Source organism: Elephantulus edwardii, unplaced genomic scaffold, assembly GCF_000299155.1.
Source record: "Elephantulus edwardii isolate Elephantulus edwardi_28Jun2011 unplaced genomic scaffold, EleEdw1.0 scaffold00133, whole genome shotgun sequence".
NCBI classification, from domain to species: Eukaryota; Metazoa; Chordata; class Mammalia; order Macroscelidea; family Macroscelididae; genus Elephantulus; species Elephantulus edwardii.
In genome coordinates this window covers 4,760,319-4,787,485 of record NW_006399883.1, presented here as the reverse complement: position 1 = coordinate 4,787,485, position 27,167 = coordinate 4,760,319, and the positions used below count along the sequence as shown (strand labels likewise).

The 27,167-nt window shown below is 46.6% G+C and overlaps 1 protein-coding gene across 1 annotated transcript in view; it reads right to left on the bottom strand.

Moving 5' to 3' along the window:
* Nucleotides 1-385: 385 nt before the first annotated feature.
* WNT3A (wingless-type MMTV integration site family, member 3A) overlaps nucleotides 386-27,167 on the bottom strand; it is a 68,841-nt gene continuing 42,059 nt past the window's right edge. Inside the window, exons 3-4 of the mRNA XM_006893913.1 lie at nucleotides 6,653-6,918; nucleotides 386-866 (exon numbers count right to left, since the gene is read on the bottom strand). Coding sequence (XP_006893975.1) covers nucleotides 387-866; nucleotides 6,653-6,918 — 746 coding nt within the window. The 3' untranslated portion in view covers nucleotide 386. The remainder of the gene's footprint in view (nucleotides 867-6,652; nucleotides 6,919-27,167) is intronic.

Below are 27,167 nucleotides of genomic sequence, written 5' to 3'. Positions count from 1 at the left end.
TCCCCAAAGTCCCTTCACTTTCCCTAGGGGCCAGTCGGCCACTCCTGGGGCAGGGGGCACAGGAAAGGAAGGATCGGGCCTTTCCAGAAGCAGTTCTGTCTTCCAGAAGGAAATGGCAAATTCCAGGCCCAGTGAGGAGGATTCATCCTTGGCAAAATCCTGCCCATCTAGGCCCCACCCCCGACTTGAGCTCCACCCTTCCCCGGCACTTGGCACCACCCACAGGGATCCGCCCTTCCCCTGGGGGACTCTGCCCTCCCCGGAGCCCCGCCCCTCCTGGAGTCCCACGCCCTCCCTTTCAGATCCAGCCCTTTCCCGGAGCCCCGCCCCGCCTGGCCCGCCGGCAGGGGGAGGAGCGGCCGGTGCAGCAGGCTGCCTCGCAGGCCCTATTTGCAAGTGTGCACGTCGTAGACCCGTGCGCACTCCTGGCAGCTGACGTAGCAGCACCAGTGAAAGACGCAGTGGCACTTCTCCTTGCGCCTCTCGGTGCGCGTGTTGTGGCCACGGCCGCAGCACAGCAGGTCGCAGCCGTCGATGCCGTGGGAGCTCACGTTGCACGTGCGGTCGCGGGTGCCGAAGGAGCCCGTCTCGGGGTTGGGCTCGCAGAAGTTGGGTGAGGTCTCGTAGTAGACCAGGTCGCGCTCTGTGGGCACCTTGAAATAGTTGTAGCGTGGCCGCAGGGTTTCCACCCAGCCTCGGGACTCCCGGTGCTTCTCCACCACCATCTCCGAGGCGCTGTCGTACTTGTCCTTGAGGAAGTCACCAATGGCGCGGAAGTCCGGTTGCGACCACCAGCAGGTCTTCACCTCGCAGCTGCCCGACAGCCCGTGGCACTTGCACTTGAGGTGCATGTGGCTGGCGATGGCCTAGACGAACGGAGAGTGTCAGTAGACCACCCTCACTGCGTCGACACCCCTCCCTCTGCACGGGTGCCATCTCCACTGTGCCTGTACCCCTAATCTGCCACCTCCTGTCTGCCTGCCTCAGGCCCTGCCTGTCCTTCCCAACTCACAAAAACTTTCCTGCAACGCTGGCTCTTACTATTGAGTGATGATCTAGCTGTTATTCTGTTGGGGAACCCCCAAGTCAGTTTCTTTAAGGTTTTTGGGTTGTTGTTTTTTTTCCTTCGGTTGATCAGCTTCCCCAGATAGAGAATCTTCTTTTTGGCTGTCTGGAGGATGATCAAGAATTGCTGCTGGCATTCAGAAGACAGGCAGAGTGGGTTGCAGAGCTGAGCTTTGTATGTCAAACTCAATCTTGTTAAATCAACTCAGCTGATCTTCTAGTGGGTTTCCTGGGGCTGTTAACAGCCCAGGGAAATACTGCCCATCTTTCTGCCGTCGTGCAGCTGGTGGATTCCAACCTCCAGGGAATAACAGGGATAACTTCCTTAGGGATAACAACTCAACTTCCTAGATACTGTGCTATCTGAGCTCCGGATAGTTTTATATGGAGGGAGACTATTTTTAATTTGACAGTCTTACTCTCAGCTCTGCTTGGTGTCCCAAAGTTCAGAAACTCCACTTTACTTTTGCCAGAGAGCAAGCCTCTAGACTTCTGTCAGGTTAATTGAGGGGCTGCAAGTGGTGGAACTGGTCAGTTTTAAAGTGTGTTTTATAATAGACTTTCAAGCAATTTTCCTGTTTTCAGCCCTATATTTAAGTCTACTTCACAAGGTACCTGATACTAGCAATTTCTGGTTTGGGTCTCAGATTTCCCTTCTACTGCCTTAAGATTCAGTGTTCTTGGATCTGCTAAGACACTCAGTTGGTAGCCCTTTTTTAACTTAGAAATTTTGTTGTCATTGACTCCTCTTCTGATTTTTATTTTCTCTCAACCTTATTTGTTTGTTTAAAATGTCATTATTGACATTTTAGTGGTATTAGGAAGCTATGAAAAAAAGGCTTGTGTTCAGTTTGCCATCTTTAACTGGAAGTCTCTCCACTCAGTTTACATTTCTAGAATTTCTGTCATATTTTTCCTCTATCTATTATGTTTTTTTTATAGGTTCTACTGTGGATAATAGTTCCCTGTGGATAGGTTCAAATTAGATTTTGGTTTTGTGAACATAGTATACATACTTTTCTATTAATCTATCTCTAATAAATCTAGTATCTGGATTTTATTTCTGTTGTTTGTGCTGATTATCACTCACTGGGTCATCAGCTTGTATGATAGGTAATCTTTAATTACTTTCTGGTAATTGTGTTTGAAAAATATATTTGTAGAAATATTTTGGAGTTAGGAATAAGGTTCTCTTTCTCCTTAGAGAATTTTGTCTGGTTTTGTCAGGGTCCTAGGGATACTAGCCATCTTGGATTCTCTTAATTCACTCAAGTACTGAGAGTTTTCTAGCCTGCATATGTGCACAAGGGCTGGTCTACCTCTGGTTCTCCTTTACTTCTCAGGGTTCCACCCTAAACTGAGGAGTGATTTCCTAGACAGCATGTGCTTTGTGGGCTCTTTAGTTCTGTAAGGCTGCTCAGTGTGGTTCAGCTTCTACCATCTTTTCTAGTTCAGCAAATGTGCCCCTGGACCAAACCTGCTCCAGGTCTCAAGCACAGGGTCTTTTATACTCTGATGTCTTAGGCTGTTAATTTTTCCACTGCATAGTCAGTTCCTTGACACTTTTATTAAAATATATACATACAAAAATATATTTCATTAATTAAAAGCATGACAAAATTTCACAAAATTATCAGCCCTCAGAAACCAGCTCCTCAGAAACTCCCATAATGCTTTCTTCCAGTCACTGTCTTTCCCTTTTTCCAGTGTATGGGTTATTATGTAAGTTTTGCTTCCTTTATTCTTTATATTAATTGGAACATATATGTTCTCTTTTGTGTCTGGCTTCTTTCAGTCAACTGTTTATTAGATTTATTTAGACTGTTGGGCATTGTTGTAGATGATTTAGTCTCATTGCTGAAGAGTATAATATAGTTTATGAGTGATGAGAATTTTGGTTTTCTGGCTTATGTGTATTATTAGTAGTAACCTTGGCATTTTAGTGCATGTCATTTGGTGAATATATGTGTATATTTGGTGAATATATATGTATATACTGTTGTGCATATGTTAGTAGTTAATATGATAGTTATTAATATACCATTGACTAGAAAGGAACTGACCCATAACTGACCCTCCAGTGGGTTTTCAGAGGCCGTTAATTGCACAGGAGGAGACTGCCCATCCTTCTCCCACAGAGCAGCCAGTGGATTTGAACTGTGTGCCTTTGGGATTACAGTGCAGAACTACTCAATTATAAGGAATTCATAAAATCAGCTATACTGCCAAATACTTTTCCAAAGTTGGTTGCATTGGTTTACCCTCATAGAGTAATGCTATGATTTCTAGTTCCTCCAAATTCTTGCCAACAATTGGCATTATCTGTCTTTTTTATTTTAGCAATTCTGAAGTACATTTACTGACATCACATTGTGGGTTTGTTTTATATTTCTTTAATTTCTAAAGATGTTAGTTATTTTTGCATCATTGTACATGTAGTTCATTTCTATATTTTGAGTTTTAAAGTGGCTTTCAATTCTTTAACACATTTCTTGATTGAATTTTCTTTTAATCATTTGTATAGTTCCTTTAATATTATAACTATTATGGGTTTTAATATATATATAGTTGTGTTGTGTACTGTTGAGTCAGAACTAACCCTCTAGAGGGTTTTCAGAGGCAGTTAAAGGCTCAGGGGGAGATTGTTCATCCTTCTCTCATGGAGCAGCTAGTGGCCTTGAACACATGCCTTCAGGATTGCAGCGCAGCTACTTGCCATTAGGCCACCAGAACAATGGCTCTTAGCTGAAAGCAGGGAATACCAGAGGAATGTATATCTGTGTTTCACTCACTATGCGAAGGGGTTTGACTGTGTGGATCATAACAAACTGTGGCTGACTGAGAAGAATGGGAATCCCAGAACACTTGATCGTGCTAATGAGAAACCTATACTTGGACCAGGAGGCAGTCGTCAGAACAGAGCAGGGAAACACTGCATGGTTCAAAATTGGGAAGGGCATACACCAGGGATGTGTCCTATCTCCATATCTTTTCAACCTGTATGCAGAACAGATTATCCAGGAGGCTGGGCTCTATGAGGAGAAATGTGGGATCAAGATTGGTGGAAAATCTATCAACAGTCTGCGTGATGCAGATGATACAACCTTGCTTGCTGAAACTGAGGAGGACCTGAAGCGCTTGCTGCAGAGGGTCAAGGACTGCAGCCTCCAATATGGATTGAAGCTCAATGTCAAGAAGACAAAGATTCTCACCACTGGACCAATTGGCAGCACCAGGATGGATAAGAGATTGAGATTGTTCACAGCTTTAGTTTGCTTGGCTCCACAATCAACACTCTCAGCACCAGTAGCCAGGAAATTAAAACATTTATTGCCATGGGAATGTCTGCTGTTAGGTACCTCCTCAGAGTACTGAAGAGTAATGGTGTCTCTCTGGAGACTAAGGTGCATTTGATACAGGCCATGGTCTTTGCTATTACTTGTTATGCATCAGAGAGTTGGAGGATAGACAGAGAATTGATGCCTTTGAGCTGTGGTGCTGGAGAAGAGTATTGAGGGTACCATGGACTGCTACGAAAACAAACAGATTCATCCAGGAAAGGGTTAAACCGGGTGGCTCCTTGGAGGCAAGGATTCTGAGGCTCCATCTAACATACTTTGGACATGTTGTAAGGAGGGACCGGTCCTTGGAGAGGGACATCATGCTTGGTAGGGTGGAGGAACAGCGCAGGAGAAGGCCCTCTATGAGGTGGATTGATTGACTGACTGGGGTAATCAGGATGAGTGTGTCGGAGACGGTGTGATTGGCACAGGACAGAGCAGAGTGTAGGGCTGTTGTACACAGGGTTGCTATCAGTCACAAGTGACTCGATGGCACATAACAACAACAACAACAACAACAACATATATATTGTGAACATATCCTCTTCTGTAGATTGCCATTTCAGTCTCAGAGAGTTATCTTTTTATGGATGTTGTTTTAGGTGCCATTGAGTTGACTATAACTCATAGTGGCCCTGTGAACCACAGTGGTCAAAACCTTGCCCTATCCTTGTCCATCATCACAACCTTCAACCTGTTTGAGCCCCTGTTACTGTCACTAGGTCAATCTATCTCATTGAGGGTCTTGTTATCTTTTGCTAACTCTCTGCTTTTCCCAGCATGAGAAGATCATACTTTTAATAAAGCCCATATCATAACCTTTTTCCTTATGCTGGTAATGTTTTCTTTGCGCTGTTAGGAGGTTTTTATCTACTTCATGATCACAAAAGTGTTTATATTTTTCTTCTAAAAGTTTTATTGCTTTAAACAATATGATTTTAAAACCTTCACTCAAAAAATACATTATTTTTTAAAAAAACATTAATTTTTAAATGTGTGTGTGTGTGTGTGTGTGTGTGTGCCGTCAAATCAGATCTGACTGATACAGGAGAAGATTGTCCCTCCTTCTCCAAATGCTCTGGAGGATTTGAACCGTGCATCTCTGGGACTGCAGTGCAGCTTCAATTTTTAAATTTTTTAAAGAAATAAAACAATAGTTTTACTGTTTTACCTTCACTATTTGGATTTACCAATGATGTTTTATATGGCACGTGGTTGGTAAAAGTTCTTTTACCCCACTGTACTGTAGGAGTTCCACTGCCATCAGTGAAGTGACTGTGGATGTGTGGGCATTCTCTACCTTTAAGAAAGGATGTTTACAAGGGAGCTCTGGTGGCCTAGTGGCAAGACGCTGCACTGCAATCCCAGAGGTACGTGGTTCAAATCCACCAGATGCTCTGCTGGAGAAGGAGGGACAATCTCCTCCTGTACCAGTCAGATTTGATTTGACGGTACACGTAAAAATAATACAATAAAAAGAAAGAAAGGCTGTTTACAAATTCCTCCTGTGTTCATCAGTACCTTCAGTGACAGGGGTTTATCTACACCCTCCTGCAGACTATCTTTGTAGCCCAGTCACTATGTGAAGTTGAAGACGCTCTGTCTCTGCCATCTTGTTTCTCACCCCAAGACTCTATTATAATCTTCGGTTGCTAAAGCTAGTGCACGCCTTTCAGCCTCTCCCTTCTCATCAGCAACTAAACCTCCACTAGTTCCCAACTGACCTTATGATCAAATCTGCTTTCCCAAGGCTCACAACGCTCTTCACAATGAGATCCCTGTCAGCATCTCCATCTCACAATTCTTTTCTTCCTTCCTACTCCATATTCTATCCAGATGAAAACTCTTGCCGTTTTTCACCACTGGGATGCCTGGAAAACTCTCCTAGCCTCCCCTTCCTCCCTAAATAAATACCTATTGCATAGATAGATAGATAGATAGATAGATAGATAGATAGATAGATAGATAGATAGACAGACACCTCACTAATGGAGTCTGCCTGGAGCCTGTCCTGGTGTTTTCCCCCACCCCTTCCTTAGAACTTTGTATCTCCCAGCCTGTAACTGGCAGAAGTGCCTGGAGGGCAGGCCTTTTATTAGATTTTTCCTGTCTTGTGACTCTGTTCTCCTGTGGGAATACATTAGACGTGGATTCACTTGGAGACTCTGTGCCCCACTAAGCTTCACCTCCAACCTCCACCCCTCCACGTGCCCTGCTCTGGATATGTTTATTTCCCAAGGACATACCTGGCGTCCAGCCTCATTGTTGTGGCGGTTCATGGCTGAGCGGGCATCAGGTCGGTTCTCCCTGGCATCTGCGAACTCTCGAGACACCATCCCACCAAACTCGATGTCCTCACTGCAGCCACCCCACTTCCAGCCCTCACCGGGGGAGCCCTGATGGCGGCCGCTGCATCCACAGATGGCAGCAGAGCCCTCTGCACAGGAGCGGGTTACTGCGAAGGCCACGCCGGCCGAGGCGATGGCATGGACAAAGGCTGACTCCCGGGTGGCTGCAAAGAGAGGCAGAGGCAGCGGGGTTAGCAAACTCCATTATGGGATATGTGGGATTCTAGAACCAAGCGGGGCAGGTAGCAGGGGGAGTTGAAACCTCTGAGCAGGGTTCAGATTGACTCCTCTGAGGAGTCAATTATTTCTTGAGCCAGACACTGAACATTTGGCATATCCAAGTGGTCTCCTAGGCACCCACAGGCTGAAAGTAGACTAGCAAGGAAGTAATGGAGTCCCAGGAAAGTGAGGGCTGCTTTTCTGAAGGGCTGTCAGTCCATAAAAGATGACTTCTCAGAAAACAAGAGAGTCTCCAAAGAAAGTACGTGATGACCTAGATCGACTCTGCACATCACCCACCATGGAGGACTGTAAAACAAAACCAAGGTGAGACACCATTACACACCTGAAAGTTGGTCAATGACTAAGGATGACAGAAGGAGAACAGATGCTTTTGAATTGTGGTGTTGGAGTTCTGAAACACACCAAGAGAATGGTCAAAATGAAGGATGCCTGTACAAAGTGGCGGGGAAAGTGTGGAGGTACTGGAACTCTCGTACACTGCAGGTGGGAATTTTAGAAAGGTCAGCCACATCTGACAACAATTGGACAGCTTCTTAGAAAGTGAATATGCCCATGTATGAGCATGTGAATGAGCGGTATGTGAACGCAGCACAGTGCATTGTGAAGAGACTCTTCCAGCGATCATTGCATCTGCCTGTCCCTATCCTGCCAAGTCACCTCCTTCTGGTGTCCAAATGTCCCAGTGGGAAATTTCTAGTAACTCTGATTCTCTCACTTAGAGAAAACAGCTTCTGGTCCTGCGGGCTGCGCACCCTGCACTTTCACTATGCCTGTGTGCCCTTCCCTACTCTCCCCAGCTACAGGCCCACCTTTTCCTAATGCTGCCCAGGACCGGTGCTTTCCAGCATACCCACGCCCCCCCAGTGAAGGCACCACTATGCAGTCAGCATGTTTGGTTCCACAGGCCATAATGGTGCAACACTCTCTGCCATAAGAGCCCAAGGGGCAGGCATGGGAGCTGCAAGGACCCTTATTTCCAGTTTCCTTCTTGTACAGGAAGAGTGAGGAAGAGACAGGAACAAGATAACACTTTTTCAGAAGGGCAGTAGTGAAAGGGGAATGGTCAGAGCTTAGGCCTTGACAAGGATTAGCTTAGAAAGGGTCTGGGAGTGTTGAGGACATGGACGGAAGTCTATCCTGAACAAACCACCCAGGAGCTCAGGGGAGCAGGCCAAAGTCAAGTCTCAGAACATCAGAACAAGCAGCAGGCAGGGAGGAGGGATGTTTTTCTAGAGATAATGGGGATGGACTGACAGAACCAGAGAGAGGTCTTGGACATGCAGGGGAAACCATCTTTGCAGAGGTTTGGCCTCACTGGGCAGGCTGAACACACTGTTGGCTGTGTGCAACCACTTCTGGAAGGAGACTTGAGCAGTGGGCAGAGGGGCTTCTGGGTGGGAGGCCCAGGAAAGGGCTACTCATGGCTCTACTGGAGTGGACATAATGCACTCATTCCTCCACTCACCCATCCAATGTATGCTTATTGTATACCATTTGGCCAAGCACTAAGCTAAGTGCTGGGGAAATAGCAGGGACAAAGTGCAGATTAATAATCGTGGAGATTACTGGTCTCATGGAGTTTACTTTCTGATTAATAAGCATTGAACAACCCTGCCGAAGGTGCCCTGGGCTTTGGAGTCCAGCAGATTTAAACCTGAGGCTTGGTTTGGGCTGCATGGCTCCCGAACCTTGGTCAGGCCATCCGCCATCACCGGACTCTGAGGTTTTCACAGGCTGCCCTCAAGGTGGTTCTGGGGTGGAGGAGAGTCCAGCTCCCATAGGCCAGGGGACAGCTATACCACTTGAGGGAAAGGGTAATGCTCTATTGGATCCTCACCATTCTCTTGGACCTCTTCTTCACCTTGTGGACTGAACTGGAGAGGAGATTTGGGGGGAGATAAGACACAGGAGAGAGGCTGTCTTGACAGCACAAGAAGGAGAGTAGAGACTGCAGAACGTGCTGAGCAGCGCTGGTGCCCTGAACGTGGCTGCTGGGCCTTTCGGGAGGGTTGACCCTGGAAATTGAGTTCAGGTGGCAGGTTCACAAGGGTTCCCTTTTCCAGTGCAGAGTTGAGGAGAGCAGCCGGCCCTCAGCCTCTGGAAGCCTGTGCCTGCTTCTCTGCACACTCAGATACAGCTTCACACACCTCATACACCATTCACAGAAAAAGGCACAGCATGAAGAAGGTCTCATTCTGAACTTTCCATCTGTCCCTTTCTACCTGGCAGCAAGCACCCCTGCTGGACTTGCAGACATCTTTTGACAGTCCTTCTCCTCTCTCAGGCATCCCCAGCTCCTCCTCGGTCTGCCTTTTCCCAGAGCTCAGTGCAGATTGACTCACCAACCATCAGCCACAAACTTAGAAATGAGCTCTCTCTCCCTCCCACACCCGCCACTCACCACCTGCTTGGTGAAGAGCTGATGCCCAAGCCATCGCCCGTCCCCAGTGCTGTGGCCTCCACTGAGGCCCAAGATCCTCTCCCTGCTCCTGTCCTTGCTAGCCTCTATCTGCATTTAGCATTCAGCAATTGCCATCTGCACCAGAAAAGGCTATAACAGAGACCTGCATTGGCAACCACCAACATCCTCCCACTCGACCCACAGACACACATGCATATATACAGGTACCCATGTGCACACGCACACACAAGCCACAGGCACATGTAGACATTGACACACGGGCACATAAAGGCACACACACAGCATAAAATCATGTGTGCGCATGCGTGCACACCTGCACAACATGCTCACGCATTGCGGACACTTGTGCTCATGCCTGCCCATGAACACACAACCAAATACACATGCACACATGTGTACACACTCCAACGCACATGTGTGATGCACACAGACCCTGAAAGTGTTCATCTTGTCCAATGTCAGTCTGGTCATGCCTTGGCCCTTCCTGGATCACTGAATGCTGTTTACCCCTTCGGCCTACAGGTCGACTCCTTATTCAATCTTGCTTTCATCTTCAGAACCATTGGTCCCTCCCTGGTCTCCAACCGCATGTAACCTTGTCCTTTCTTGAGATTTTTTCTGGTTCATTCTCTGCTCCTGCTGCTCCCTGTTTTCTCCATGTATGAGCAATCAGGTTCTGGACCAAGTCTATCTGTGCGTGTCAGTGCCTGGCATGGATCCCCAGGTAGCCTGTAGGGGCTCCTAGGCACCTGCTTATGCCCTTTTTTATGGCAGCTTTTCCTGTCATCTTAAACAACTGCCAGGCCACCGTGAGCCTCTCTGATATCCAGCCCAGCCTAAAAGCTCCCAGGCTGGCCATGGTGGGACCTAGCTGAATGCTACTCCAGGGAACCAAGGCCTACTCTACTGTGCTGGCCTCCCTTTCTACAGATGAACTTGAAGCACTTCCCACTTCCATTTTTAAAAATAGATATTTGTTCAGTTAAATATGCAGTTCTAGAGTTGTCTATTGAGCACAAGGTATCTGGTAAGCATATGTAAGTCATGCAAGGCTGTGCCAGGCAAGCATCTCCTTAGGGACAGGCCAACTCCTCTCACTGTCCCGCCATTCAACCAAGTCTACACTTCTGCTCTGTTTTGTAAAGAACTCAGGCGTCACTTGAGCTCCCCCCAGGGTGGTCTTCTCCCTAGCCATGCACGTGTGTCTGATTGGAAGGAGTGCACATGCCTCCGTCTCCTTCCTGGCCACTCCTTGTAGACATCACAAGGTTGAGCTGACTGCAGCTTGCCTCAGTCCTAGGCATACGGTTCCAGAAAAGTCTCTCTGGACTCATCAGGCCCACATAGCTTGGCCTCTCCCTCTATCTTCCCCGGCTAAGGCAAATTCTGGAGACCTTTCTCAAGGCTATTGCACAGGCAAAGCCCTGGAGCACCTACTTGGGCTGCAGGCCCCTCTGTGCTGTTTCCTACCTCCTGGCCCTTCTCTGGCTCCTGGGAGATAAGGGTGAAAAGGCTAGCTTGAGGCCAGGCTCTTTTAGCTTCATCCACGCCCTAGGCAAGATCTTTGCTTATCTGAGCACAGGTAAATAAGCCCAGGCAGCCAGACACACTTGAGGGGAAGGGTGCAGGGGAGGGAGGGTGGAGTGCAAACCTTGAATTTGGAAGAATAATAATGGCCTCTTGCTTGGCCAATGTTACTGCGTGACCTTATAGAAGTCCCCTTCCTCTTTAATTCTAAACTTATCCTCCATCAAATGAATAGGTGGGAGTCTTCTTCTGTCAAATGAAGGCCAAGTCCAACCAGAGTTAACCAGGGCTAAGTAAACCCTCAAGTGACCCTTTAGTTTAGTTATGAAGAGAAGAAGTCTCCTAAGGAGAAATCCTCACCACTGGGCAACATTATGATAGATGGAGAAAAGACTGAAGTTGTCAACAATGTTACTTTGCTTGGATCCACAGCTAACATCTTTGATAACCAGCAGGTAAGAAATCAAAAGACATGTTGCATTGGAAAAATCTATTGTCAAGGGCCTCTCCAAAGTGCTAAAGAACACTTTAAGTTTAAAGACTAAGGTGCACTTATTCTGAGCCACAGTATTTTCAATCTCTTCCTATGCATCTGAAAGTTGGACAATGTATAAGGAAGATCAAGGAAGAATCAATACCTTTGAATTGTGGTGTTAGGAAAGAGTATTGAATTCTATGAATTATCAAAAGAACAAATCTGCCTTGGAGGAAATACAAGCAGGCTGCTCCTTAAAGGCAAGGATGGTGAAACTTCATCTCCCATAATTTGGGCATATTGTTAGGAGGCAATCAATACTCAGAAAAGACATGCTGGGAAAGGTAGGGGTCAGTAAAAGGGAGGAAGACTCTCAACTCTCAACGAGGTAGAATGACACAGGGATTACAATGGGTGAGACTGTGAGGATGGCTCAGGATAGAGGATGATTCAAATTTGTTGTTCTTAGGGCTCACTTCTGAGTTGTCAGCTTGAGGCACCTAACACAACAAAAGAGGTTTAAGACTGCCAGGAGAGAAAATGATGAGAGGTCAATAGACCATCAGACTGTCTATTAGAAACACATGTGGTATTTTGGTTCTGCAAAGAAAGTCTGTTTTAAAATTGAAACAAAGTAGATTACAAATATAAATCAATAGAATATAATTGAGAGCCCAGAAATCAACCCATCTAACTATGGTCAACTGATCTTTGGCAAGGACACAAAATCAATTAAGTAGGGAAATAATAATGTGCTACACATTTTTAACATGTGATGCTGGCAAATTTGGACATTCATCTGTGGAAAACTGAAGCAAGATGCATACCTCACACCATACATAAACACACCTCAAGGTGGTTCAGAGACTTTAGGGGTAAAACCAAAAAATACAAAGATTGTCAGAAATAAAATAGGAAGAAATCTAGAAGCCCTAATCTGTGGCATGAATACACTTTCAACCATAACCAAAACTTCACAACCCAGGAGACGATAAAATAGATATGAACAGACGCTTCACAAAAGAATAAAGTCAGCAAACACATTTAAAAAAATGTTCAAAATCCCTAGTAGAGATACAAATAAAATAACAGAGAGATATAATTTCCTGCAACAATAGTAAAGTTTAACAGGACAGCAAACAAATGCTAGTCAGAGTGTGGAGAGATCAGAACTCTCATATACTGCTGCTGGGAATGTAAAATGGTATAACCATTATGGGAGGCAAATATCATTTGACCCAGCTATTGCACACTGGGATTATCAAAGAAATCAGAACTGTAACACAAATATATGAGGAATTCTCTGCAGAATGTGCTCAGTCCTACCTAGCCTCTGATCTCAGCTGTGGCGTGGCTATCACTATGCCGGGTAGTCCACACACATCCGTGTTTATTGCAACATTATTCACAATAGCAAAGAGATGGAACAGTCCAAATGGATAGAGAAATTATGGTATGTTCACACAAGGGAATATTATACAGCATTGAAAAGAATTAATTAATAAAACACTACACAATATAGATGAGTCTGGAAAATATTATGCTGAGTGAAATATTTCAATAATAAAATGACAAATAGGATAGAAGGAGAATTGATGCCTTTGAGCTGTGGTGCTGGAGTATTGAACATACCATGGACTGCTAAGAAAATGAACAGGTTCATCCTAGTGAGGGTTAAACCAGGCTGCTCCTTGGAGGCAAGGATTCTGAAGCTTCATCTGACATACTTTGGGCAAAGGAGGGACTGGTCCTTGGAGAGGGACGCCATGCTTGGGAGGGTGGAGGGACAGTGCAGGAGAGGAAAACCCTCTATGAGGTGGATTGATTCAGTGACTGGGGTAATCAGGGTGGGCGTATCTGAGACAGTGTGATTGGCACAGGATAGAGCAGGGTTTAGGGCTGTTGTACATATGGTCACTATGAGTCGCAGGCGACTCAGTAGCACATAACAACAACAACTACTGTGTAAGACCACTGTTATAACAATAGAATGGATATGGGGTAGGGGAGAGAGCAGGAAAAGAATGGATAGATAAATACAGTAATAGGTAAAAGGAAGGGTTATCTGAAACGAATGGACAATTAGACATTATATGTGACAATTACATATATTTATATAAACATATACACAAACATTATATGTTTAACAATCTGAACAGGACAAGCATCAGAAAATGAACTGGGAGTGGAGGAGAGAAAGGGAAGAAAATATGTATGAATGAAAAAATGAAATGAAAACGATTATGCTGAGTGAAATATCTCAGTCACAAAGGGACAAATACCACATGGTGCCACTGTTGTAGAATGGATCTGACATCAAGGTTGGGGTATGACAGAAAAAACTGGATAAATTATGTATATTGTAGTGAAACAGATGAGGGAAAGAACAGATTAGAGGTGATATATGATTGAGTATTATGGTTAGCACAGGAATCCAGAATTAAGGTTGCATAGAGAAGTGTACTCAGGGTGGGGGGAAAGGAATGGGGGAATTGTATACCAATGAAGGAACTTTTTTTCTTTTTCTTTTCAGAGAGGGGAGTGAACTGGTGGGGAGGGGTGGGCAGGGAGAAAAGTGCGGCAATGAATGAATGGAAATCCAAAACCTCTGTAAATGTTTATTAAAATAAATAAAAAAAGAAAACTAATTTCTTTGTAAACTTCCATGAAAATCACAATTAAAAAAAACCCCAAACAACAAACCCCAAGGTAGAGTCTAAGCACTTTCCTTAAGAGGGTTATCAATTGCAAAGGAAAAATGGGTGACTTTACATTGAAGATACAGGCAGACACCTACTATGACACACTAGGAACACCACCACCCTGGAGGGTTTCCTGCCCAAAATGCATCCCTTCTACTCATCACAAGTGACCTATATCTAATCACAAGGAAATAGTAGGTGGATCCACACTGAAGGGAATCAATGACTAGGACTTCTAAGAAGGCCTGAGGTCGTGAAGGACAAAAAGACTAAAAGAATGTACCATCGTTCCTCAATCCATTCTATTGTGGTTGGACATCTGGGCTGTTTCCATGCTCTTGTGATGGTGAGTAATGCTGCTATGAACATTGGTGTACAAGTCTCCATTTGTGCCTGTTCTCATTCTCTCTGGATATACTCCAAGCAGTGGAATAGCTGCATCATATGAAATTTCTATGTTCAGCTTTCTGAGAAAACGCCAAATTGCCTTACAGAGTGGTCGTACCATTGTACAATTCCATCAACAATGTAAGAGTTCCTATCTCATCACATCCTCTCCAACATTTATTACTTGCTGTCCTGTTAAACTTTGCTACTGCTACTGGAGTGAGATGGTATTTCATTGTAGTTTTGATTTGCATCTCTCTTATTGTCAGTGATTTTGAGCATTTCTTTATGTGTCTGTTGGCCATTCGAATATCTTCCTCTGTGAAAATTATTTCCACGTCTTTTGTTCATTTTGTAATTGTGTTATCAGTTTTTTCTTGTGGAGGCCCTGTAGGATTCTGTAAACTGTTGATATGACCCATGTATGAATGGTATACTACTCAGTGCAGGAGCAATAATTTTATAAATTATTACCTAACTTGGGAGGGACTGGAGAGCATTAGGCTGAGTGAACTAACTCAGTCCCATGAGGAAAAATACTGTATAAAACCATTATTGTAAAATGAGTATGAGGATCCGAGAGGGGTGGGGGAGATGGGGGTGAAGGGTGGTCAATCATAGGCTCACATAATTTGATGAGTGGAGGGGGAGGGTGAAGGAAATGAGAAAGATCGGGTGTGAAAAGATGTATAAGAACTTTTAAAATAAACCAATATTAAAACAAAAGAAAGAAAGTAAGAAAAGAAGGTATAATAATAGACATAGATCAATGGTAATTAATCATATGGGATAAGCATATATGAATTATTGTATGGAATACAGTGTATGTGAATGGGGGGAAAAGACTAAGGAATGTGAGCACTAAATCCTAAATGCAACATGGGGCCATTCAACAGAAGAGGAACATGAGACGGAAGACTGGTGAAACTAGGTTTGAGTTTGTGACAGTAATATAATCTTGCTATGCTTATGGACAATGTTAGCATGGTAGCAGGGGAAGTGGGATGAAGTATGTAGGAAATCTGCACTATGTTTACAGTTTTCCTATAAATTTAAAATTATTTTAAAAGAAAAACTTAAATAAAAAGATCTTGAAGCTACACAGAAGACTCCCTGAATACCCCAGGGACATCTGACAGTGACAGAAGATTTTAATCCCAGGTAGAATATCACCCAGGGTCCACAGACAAACTTTGAGAGGTTCCTGAAATCAAAAGTAGAAATAACTTCGTGTGTCTGGGATCACGTGCTTCCCCTCCACCATACCCCCACCCCCAAAAGGAGAAAATTCATTGTTCTCTTTAGATTTTCAAGTGGGTCCGAGGCCCCCAAGTTCTGAACTGGAGTAATCTCAGTTTACAGAGGAGATGGTCACATCACACTCGGTCAGATACCTCATTCACAACAGTCTTTTGCCACGGAGAACGCTGCTTTTGTACAGCTGAGGCAGCTAGGGCTGGAGGAAGACTGAGCCACATTTCCCTTTGGTGGTGCCATCTCAAGAGGCGAAGGAAGAGAATCACATCTTTGAGAAGAAACTGGAAACACACTCAATAACTAGTAGAATGCTTTCTTTTGAATGAGCAATTAGGAGGGACGAAAAAAAGAAGACGAGGAAGAGACAGGTTACCAGGAATGAGGGGAGGGGGCCAACTTGGCCAACTTGCCTGGGGCAAATCCTCACTAAACTTTCTGAGTTGTCTAAATACAAGACAAAGACTCTTATAATCAAAGACGTTGTAATACGTTGTTTTCATCAGGTGCTGTTGAGTATGGCTCATTGTGACCTGATGAACAACAGATCTAAACCTTGCCCTGTCCTGTGCCATCTCCTCTTATGACCTAGCTTTGGGAAAAGGAGGAAAAATGGGAACTGTGACACACAAAAAATTCTGTGAGAGAACCATCTTCTATCTGAGGAGACCATCTTCCCTGAAAAGTTGGTGTGGTCTTTGTGTTCATTTATCAATTATCCTTCCTTCTGTCCATCCACTCACCCATCTATCTATCTTGCACTCACCCATCCATTCATCATCTATTCATTTATCTATCTATCCACCACCCTTCCACTCATTCACCTATCATCTATCCATTCATACACCCCTCTATCTACTGTCCATTCATCCACCCACCTACCCTCTAGCCATTCAGTCATTCACCATCCATTCAACTACCTATCATTCATGTATTAGAGTTTGAACCAGGCCCAGGATTTGAACTAAGAATATGAGCTATGAGATGCAAGATACCTGGTTTCAAAAACTGAAGTAAGAAATTGGGGGGCGAAGGGGAGCAGGGATATGGGTTGCTGCTCTGTATGATGAAATTTCTGACAATCTAGACTGTCCAAAAGTTGAAGGAGCTACCTGTCATGAAGATAATTAGTAGAGGCTGGATGACCCCAGTCAGGTGGAGGAAATCACCGTCCTGGGAACAAGGAAGGTGAATCAGAGAAGCCTTTCCTACCTTAATTGGAGGTTCTGTTGTTGTAGGTCTAGTTCTTTGCTTTGCTTTGTGGTGACTCATCTGCCTTAGGGAGTTTATAATTTAGCAAGATAGAAAGTAGGGAAGGTATGGACACCTAAGACGGTTTGAAACCTTGAGCTTTATTTGTAGCAGGCTGTTTCAGATGCTTAGGAAGTTGTGGCAGAGTGCTCAGGAACACACAGGAGGGGTGGCGTTCAAGCTGGAGGCCACAGGAAGTTGGATGGCACTACTGATATGGTTTGCCAATCCTTTCACTTTCCCGGAGCTCAGAACTTTTGAACTAGAAAAGATCTAAACACATTGTTTCTTCCCAGACTCAGATTTCATGGACCTGTCAAGTATCAAAGATCATCTGGGGATTGAGGAAGACTAGCTAAGTTTAAATTTTTTGTTGAAAGAGAGTATTTCGGGAGGTAGGAGGAAAGATACTATCATAATTTCAGAATAGACAATTTGCAATGAAGAAATCTGGCAGTTTCCAAACTATGATTCCCAAGGTCCCTGGACCTGACCTTCCAGTGAAGGAAACAAGAAGAAGGCTTACTAGCCTAAACGCTAAAATAGGTGAGCAAAATATGGCCAGGATATCCTGTCTGGGGTGGCCTTGGACAGCCAGGAGCCAGGCGAACCTTTTATCCCAGACAGGAAGACAGATACTCCCTGATGGTTGAGTTCCTGCCATAGCTTTGAGACAATATTTGATAGGGGGAACCCTGTCAGCCCCTCGAAATGTGGAGTGTTATCTCAGTTTTACAGCTGAGGAAGCCGAGGTTCAGAAAGGGTCAGCAATGGGCCTTAGCTTGCACAGTAATAAATACATGGTGTGGGGAAATGGAGCCCCATCTTGAGAGAGGTCTCTCTCCAACTATCTGTGATATAGTCTGTATTTCTACCACAGCAGTCCCACCACGGCAGGACGGAATACCTAGCCTGCCCTGCACTCAGCCTCAGCCCTTGTCCAGCCTTCAGCATCACAGCCCACCTCAAAGGGGTCCAGTGACGTGATGCCCAGCTTCTCAGTCTTGTGTGAGAGTTGGCTGGTCTAGAGTCTCACACATCCCTTAGCTGTGTATCTCACTCCACTGCTATCCTACACCTGGCCATGGAGGCTGAGCAGAAGGAACATTCAGAACTGGAACTTAGCCTGACCATTGCTTTGACTTGGGTCCTGAGGTCTGAGTAGGCATCTCTGTCACCCAGAACAGTCAATAAGGAGGCTCCTTTCCCCTCCTAGTATCCTGACCTTCTGGCGTTCTCAGTCAGTACAAGGGCGTTATCTTTCTGTGTTGCAAATAGTTAAGTGCTTGATTATTAGTTGATGGTTCAAGTCTAGTCAGAGGTTTCTGGAGAGACAGGCACTGTGATCTGGTTCTAAAAGGTCACAGCCTTACAATCTCTATGGAGCATTTTTACTCTGCATAGATGAGGTCACCTAAATTAGTGACAAAGAGTCGAGCTGTCGTAGGGAGTGGCACCTCTCCGGTGGTTTGAATTCGTCAGTGGTTCTGCAGGGGAAAAAAGATGGGCAATTTCCTCCTGTTCAATTTACAGCGTCTGAGAACCCACTGAAGGATCAGCTCTGGGTTCGTTCCAAGTCCCGAGTAATGAGTTTAAAAGTGGAAGGACAGTAAAGGGGAGGAGAACCCTCAGTGAGGAGGACTGACACCGTGACTGAAGGGGGGGGGGTGTAAGCACAGCAGGGGCTGTGAGGACGGGGCAGGACAGGACGAATTTCATTCTGTTGTACAGAAGGTGACTCGACAGCACCGAAGAACAACAGGAACAGAAAGGGGTAGATGAGAAACACTTAGGCTCAGGGGAGGACCTTGTGGCTCAACCCGCTGACTAGCCAGGTGGACAGAAAGACATTCCCCGAGGGCTTCCCAAAGGACACAGTCTCATAGGTTTGAGAAAGATGGGGAAGCACCCCAATTGGGCCCACCTCACCCCGAGTCAGTGAGCACCGGCGGCTGACTGACTGGAGGGGGTGGCTCGCATCTGGTAATCAGGGAGCAGTGTGGGGACAAAGGACCCGGGACAGCCACCTGAGAGCGGAATGCGGCCCTCGCCCCATTGTTGCTGAGGCCCCTGACATCGCCCGGTCCCGCGGCCAATCGTCCTGATTACCTGCTGGGGCTAATGAATCTGGCTTTGTGAGGCCACTGTCACGCCGCGTTAGGCCCACAATGGCCTGCGATATTTTATATGAATTTCCCCCTCATCGGTGATTAGGCTATAGCAAGTAAGTCATAGCAACCTGGAGGTATGTCGGGCGCTAGGGGAAATCCCTATTCACATGCTTTAATGCAGCACTCAAAGGGCGTGTGAATCGCCAACAGCATTTTCACTTTTCTCTTGTGCTTAATCTTGTCGTCGTCGCCGGGATATTGTGCTCTGAGCCGGGCGCAGCGGGGTGTCGGCCGAGGTCTCCCCTCAGCCCCTTTTACACCCCCTCCCACTGGGGAGAGTTAATGATATACTGGAGAGGTGGCTGGAGACAGTGGGAGCCCCCCTCCCCAACATATCTTAAACGGCAACACTTTCTGATGGGGGGTCAGGGGTCGCAACCTGGAGTGGGACCCTGGTTTCCCAGAGTCCCCTCTCTGCTCCTCTCTGGCGCCCCAGGCATGTGCTGTCTGGCCGGCCACCCACTCCCGTGCATGCACACTGGTTCCTCAGGAGGCATTGGACACACAGGAAGGACGACGGACCACCCCCAAGGGCTCCTGTCGATTCTGGAGCCAAGCTGGAGCCAACAGACTGGTTGTCCCTGTCTGCTCCTCCCCAGCTCAACCCACCCAAGTGGAGACGCACGGAGGGAGATGGCGGGGAGGAGGCATGAAGAGTAGTGCTCAGCGGGCCTCTGCTAGAAAGGGATAGCTCACTACTAACCCGCCTGTCCGGTGATGTCCTGGGGACACCCAGCCAAACAAAGAGTGTTTCACACATGCTTTCTAAGGATTTGTAGAGGGAGAGGGACAGGCCTGACACAGCCCAAGTTAAGGGTAATGGGGTTGGAAAGGCTGACCATATGAAGTCCCCACAGCCAGGGTCTCCAGTAGCGTAAGGAGGCCCTTGGGCAGTGCACTTAAGTGTCTGCTGAGCACAAGAAAATGCCACCAGCTACAGAGGAATAGCCCTGCATGCCTCAGGCCCTCATGCACTTGTAAGGGTGTACAAGCTTTGGGGGTCTAAGGACTATGGGTCTAAGCTAAGCAGGGCTTCTTCCTTTTGAAATCAGGGACATTTTGAGGCCTGCCTAAGGCGACTGAAAGGGTGGAGAAGTTTAGGGTGCCTGAATCTGGGTATCCTCAACTCCGAGTCCTACAAAATTAACACAGTAGGGTCGCTATGAGTCACAAGCGACTCGATGGCACATAACAACAACAACAACAACAACAACAACAACAATGGGGTGGGAGGAGCTGGTGACTCGATTGAGGTCTTAGTCCTCTCAGCGAAAAGTGGACAGGAGAGGGCCAAGACTCCTTGCTGCCAGCCTCCGCCTGCTTCCTGGGTGGCCACCTCTCAGGTCCACTCTCCAACAGGGCGGTTGACTTCTCTCCAGGGAAAGAGCTGCCCACTCCACCTAACCTTCAGGGCTGACTTTGGCCTTTGGGGCACCCAACTTGTTCCACTAGGTCTCCACTGTGGCCTGGACCCTGCGACTGGCTCTCCCTGTCCTGATTGCCAGTTTCCTTCCTCCTTGACAGGAGTCAAGATGCAAATCCAGAGAGGGTGTTGTCTGCTCTCCAGGTGCAGCTGCCCTGAGGAGCAGATAAGCACATTTGTGCGCCTGTCTGCAACACACTCAAAATTCCTCAAATGCTTTCCTCCTTCCCCAGCAGCAGGTTAAACGCTTCTTGCTGCCTCCAGAAAGGAGTCAGAGCCTGGGCTCTGCTTCTATCTCTGAACTGCTTGCGCCCAGCAGCCACTGGCTTTGGGGGGTTTCAGCCCAGCTGACTGGCCAGGCTGAGAGCAGCAAATACAGCATGTTCATTCATATTCTCACTCTCCACATGCACACACGTGCGCACACACATACACACAGAACACAAGGCTGGGCTCCTTGTCACAGTCGCCGGCAGTGTTAAACTCTGATCAACGAGGCCGCCTCAGCAGGGGTGGCCAGGCATCCCGTGGACCCTACCACAAAGCCTGGGGTGACCTCTGACATGATTAGGGGTCGCACTGACCCTAATCCAATCAGATTGATTACGGCAAGCTCGGCCGGCGGGCAGGCTGGGCGGCCCTCTACAATGGCTTCCCGGGACCCGGCCTCTCTCTGGGGCACCTGGCAGGCTCCCCTTCCGCCCTGGCCATTCAGATCTCTGGCCACAATACATCCAGCCATTTCTCAGTCCCTGTGGCAGGCCGGCCTCAGGAGGCCAGGGGAGCCGAGTCTGTAACCCCAGGAGGGGGAGGGAGAAAAGGCTCCCCTTTTCCATTTAGAGCAAAGGATGAGGGGGTGAGGGTCTGAAAAGAAAAGCGAGGAGGTTGGGGAGGTCTTATAAGAGAATAAATAAGAAAAAGAGAGAGGAGAGGAATAGGAAAATGAGAAGAACAGGGAGAGAGAGGAAAAGGAAGTCAGAGCAAGTGGTGAGTGGGAGGGAGAAGGGGCAGATGAGGAGGGAAAGTGTGAGAAGAGGGAAGCAGTGTAAGAAACAAGAGGAGAAATGTGGTATCTGAGGTGCTGATGATTGAAATACAAAGATACATAGATATGTTTGCTTGAGGCGAGGGGCTTCATCAACAGAAGGAACAGCCTGGACAAAACCCTTGAGGTAATCAGACATTTAGAGGCAGCGTCAAACCAGAAAAATGCAGAGGTAGTTCACGTGGCCTTGCAGGAGGTAGGCGCTTTTGAAGGGATGCAGCAAAGGAGGGATGCCCTAGTCCAGAGTACAGTGACTAGATCCCACCTGCTGGACTGACCCACACAGGGTCCCCGCCCCCACCGTGCAGCCTGCGGGGCTCTTGCGCTGCCCTTCTGCCTGGAAACGGAAGCATGTGATGACAGGCCAGGCTCTCTGGGTTTCAGTGCCTCAGTTTGCTCATTTATCTGCCTTGTGATGGTGGTGGGAGCTGATACACTTAGAGCTCGCATTCTAAAGGAAGAAGACACTCCTTCATGGTCCCTCTCAAAGCTGCATGTGTACTTCTCACCCATAGCCCACATGCCTTCTGGGCAGTCAAGGAGGGGGTGCTGTCACCACTGAGCCTAGAGCCTGCTGAGCGAGGGAAAGGCAGCAATGTGGATCATGCTGAGCGCTCAGAGGAGGAGGGGTGATTGAGGTTTGGGCTGAGGCCTGAGATCTGAAGGGTGAGAAGGCTTAAGCCAGAAGGTGAGGAGGATCTCAGTCCAGGCAGGGTCTGCACTGTGGGGGAGGGGTCTGGTGTACTGAGTTGGTGTAGATCTCAGGGCCATGTGGACCCTTTGCAGGACCTATGGCAGGCTCTGAGTGTAGCTGGAAGGAATAGAGATTGGAGTGTGAAGATGCTGAGGTTGATTTTAATGACTCAGCTGCTGAGTGGGAAAAGGACAGAGGAGCAGAGAACGAATGGAGGCAGGGTGATGGGAGGGGATGGAGGTGTAGCACAGTGGGAATGGGTCTCAGCCATCTCCACACCCTGGCACATCCCTGGGCCAAGGCACCCCGGGGCTCCAAGCGCACACATGCCTCTCTTCCTATTTGCTTGCATGCTCGGCTGGTTGTCCCTAGGTCCTGTGGAGCCCACGGAAGGCCTGTCCAGGATCTGAGAGAGAGACCATCTGTGATTACCACGCACTTCAGGATTTCCTAGCCCTTGATTCTCCAGCATTGAGGGAGGACCTCACTAAGTTGTGAGCTGACAGATTTATTAAAAGTTTTTTTTATGATAGGCCACTATGTGATTTTTGGCACAAACAACTCAGAAAAAAAAATAAGAACAAGTCATTCCCTTCTTTTATTTATTTATATAAATGAGTGCTAAACAACTAGATCTATAAAACTGAAAAAGAGAAAGCTAATAGTTTACTCATTGGTGAAGTACTAAGAACTTTCTCCCTAAGATCTCCTGAACAAGACAAAGATGCCCACTGTTAGCCAATACTGTACTGGAGGGTCTGGCCAAAGCAATTAAGCAAGAAAAAGAAAAGATATTCAGTTTGGGAAGGAAGATGTAAAACTATGTCTAGTTATAGTTGATGTGATCTTATACCTAAACCTTTAAGTAACACACATACACAGACATGAATAGTAAATGAATTCAGTAAAGTTTCAGGCTATGTGTCTTAGTTGTCTCTTAACCTCCCCCCTCACAAAATACTCCTCATTGTCTTTCAGTCAGAACAGACTCACAGCTGACCCTCTGTTGGGTTCCTGAGGCTGTACATTGCATAGGAGGAAGTTGTCCATCTTTCTACCATGGACAGGTTTTGGTGGGGTGCCCTGATTAAGACAGACTAGGAAGCAGGTTGGGCCATCTACTTTCTAAATAACAGGGCTTTGAAAACCTTATGAACACTAGGATGGCAGAGGATAAAACAGTGTTCAGCTCTTTTGTTCACAGAGTTGTTATGAGTCGTGCTCGACTCAACAGTATTTAACAAAAACAACCTCTCTGGAGCAGCACTGGCGGATTTAAACCACCGGAGACACAGCTTTTTGAGTTATGCCAGCCGAGCTCCCTAGTGGGCACCATGCAAGTCCACAACTCAGCAGAACACGTACTGTTGTCACTGCTGTTGTGTGCCATCTTTCGGTTCTCTTTCATAACAATTCTGTAAGATAGAGTAGACTCCGCTTCGGCTTTCCAGGCTGTAACCTTCATCCAAGCAGACTGTCAGGTGTTCTCTACCACGGAGCTGCCAGCGAGTTCTAACCAAGGACTTGTCTCTTATCAATCAGGAGCTTTGACTATTGTACTTCCAATGCTTACTATCAGTCATTGAGATTACTTCAATTCATTATGTGAGTGGCATCTTTTCAAAGGTAGTCGGGCTCGCAGGGGTCCAGCTACATCCTTGGCCTGTGCTCTCACAGAAACTCTGCTTCCAAAGTGGGATCATAAGCCCATCCATGTTCCTCTCTGGCTCTTGTGTTTTCGTTTTGAAGTGAAGAGGCCCCACAAGCTATGTGTTGTTGTTGAGTACCATCAAGTCAGAACTAGCCTATAACTGAGCCTCCAGCAGGTTTTCAGAGGCAGTTAATCGCACGGGAGACTGCCCTTCTCTCCCGCAGAGCAGCCGGTGGATTCGAACCGCGTGCATCTCTGTAAGCTATAAACACTTAAATGGTTCTTAAAACCCTAGAGTTCCTGGACAGGGTCAGTTTCCCAAATGTGGGAGCCATGTGGTCAGGATCAGTTGGAGCTGCTGGGTGAGAACATGGACACTGGGACCAGATCTAGGTTCCACTTTCTCACTTCTAGTTTTCATCCCTGGTGCTAGGGACAAGGAACTCCTGATACTCCAGGGATAGTGACATGCTTCCCTTGACTCCTCCAACAGTGTAGGACCTTTAGGTAAATTTGACTCTCAGACAGAACCTGGACCTTGTCCAACACCAAGGACCTCCACCATCTGCATGGCACATACATGTGTGGCAGACCTTTCCAAGTAGGATTGACTTCTTGCCATCTGCTCCCCCATTTCCAGCTCACTTAGAGGGAGCACACACGACCCTCCATCTCTGCTGTGGATCCAGGAACCCGGGGAACACTGGGACCCCCGCTGGAGCTCTTGGCCATGATAGGAATGTTGGGCCCCCTTCACCCAGTCAATGATGAGCTTTGCTCCTCATGCACAGCTGATGTCTGGTCTGTGAGGAAGCTGTTATGCCATTTATTCCAACTATCCCACTCTACGCTGTTGTTGTTGTTAAGTGCTGTCGAGTTGGAGGTGACTCATAGTGACCCTAAGAATGAAAGACCTGGACACCTGCGTAACTTTCTTCCTTTCTCCAGGTTCATAGGATTTCCAGAGGCAAGCTATTATGGAAGTGCATGCCACTCCTGCTTCCAAGCTTGTTTGAATCAGGGAGTTCCACCAAACACTGTCAGCAATGGGTAACCATTCTCGCATTTGATGCATCAGTGTCACAGGGTTCGGCTTCACAGCAACTATGAGCCAAAGGTCTTTGTTCGTAGGGTCACTATGAGTTGCCTCTGACTTGACCGCACTTAACAACAACAGCAGCAGCAGCAGCAACAGCAGCAACAACAACAGCATAGAGAGAGATCAGTTGGCCTAGTGGACAGAAAGTCATGCTCCAAAGCCAAAGGTGGGTGACTCTAATCCATGGCCCTCAGACCTGCCTTAAGTTGTTTTTGGTGAAACATTCTTCTAGGTCGTATAACCCTGGTCTGTCCACTTGCTGTGATACAGAGGTAATTTGTGGTTGCTGTGAAGCTGAACACTGTGACACTGATGCATCAAATGCGAGAATGGTTACCCATGGTGGACATGGTCGATGCCATGCTCCGTGTCTCCCTCCTCTTATGGTCTCCACTGCACTCTAGCCATTTCCAGTACATCTTCCTTTCAGATATTTCCTGAGTTTCTTCCTCTGCACTCTGGCTGCCAAAACTGAGCAAGGACACTCATTCAGTCCATATATAGGACCAAGTGCCTGCACGCAGGGCAGCAGATGGTGACCTCATAGTGCAGGTGAGGAAGTGTGAAGCAGGCTGGAGGAGACAGAAAGGGCCAGCTTTGGGGAGGAAAATGTGCAACAATGAATAAATGAAAATAAAAGTTCTTTATAAAGTTTCATTAAAATTTCAATTAAAAAAAAAGAAAGAAAGAAAAGAAAGGGTCAGCTTTGGAGGTTGAGTTCTGTGTCCTACAAGGTGATATGGTTGAATTTACAACAGGAACTGGAGGGAAGAGTCCAGTGAGCCACACAGACAGCAGAGGAGAGAACATTTCAGTCAGAAAAGTCAAGCTTGGAGTCCTGGAGGTGGGACTATGCTTGGGGTATATAACAGCAAGGAAATGGATAGAGGGGAGGTGGAACAAGGAGAGTGAAGAGGAGGAAGGGAAGAGACAGCGAGGGACCAGATGGCTTTGGTAAAGGAGGGAGCTCTCAGGGTTTTGAGTGCAGGAGGGATTGTGATCTGTTTTGGCTGCAGGGGCACCAGGAAAGGAGAAGAATGATACTATGAAAGCCAATGCAAATCATTCAAGGGAATTAGGTTGGTGACTTGGGGGAAAGTGGCTAGATGAAGGTAGAGTTGATGGGATTGGTGAAAGGAAGAAACCATTATACTTTTAGCCTGAGCAGCTGGGAGGATAAGGATGAGGAAGCCAGGACAGGTGTGACTTGTGGGAGAGATGAGATACAATAGTCTTGACTATGTCACTACTAACACCCTCCAGAACTACAGGGACCGAGCAAGACTTTTCCAAATGTCCTGCTCCACCTTTGCCCAAGCTGCTTTCCTCTAGCATTGCTTTCTTCCAAGATCTTCTGTAGTCTTTCTCACTGATGACTGCATCTACATCTGCAGTATAGGTATGGTACCATTTTGGGCAGCCAAGACTTTTTAAACACACTTTCCATCTTTCATGCTCATCTCACAGCATGACTTTGAAGTTCAGTTGAGCCTACAGGGCCTGTGTTTAGACTATTCTCTCCCCCATAGATTTCAATGCCGTAAACATATTTCATCCAGTTTTTCTCAGTCTTACCCCCACCCCAATGCCAGCCTCATTCTACAACAGTGGCACCATATAGCAATGAATGAATGGAATCCCTTGAAGATGGCAGACTGTATTCCCAACTGTATTCTCCATGTGGGTGTTTGATTCTAGAGGGAAAAGAATTGATCTTGATCCCCGGGAACTGTGTTTGTTTGTTTTGAGCTGTCTGATAGTTCCCTGAAGGACTGATGCTAAATGCATGCCTTTGTTTTGCTTAATTATATCTCTCAAGGCAGGGATGTGGCTCAAGAGAGCTGTTCCTAGAAAAAATTGAAGACAGATGAACAAGCCTCTGACATCTGGGGCAAAAGGTAATAGTTGAGAAAAACGACAGATACACTGAATGGCTGAGAGGGAAAGGGAGGGAGAGACTTATTTTGGGGAATGCCAATTTTTTTTTTATTTAGGTTGTTTATTTTTCATTTCAATGAACATCTACAGAGATTTTGGGATTCCATTCATTCATTGTTGCACCCTTCTCC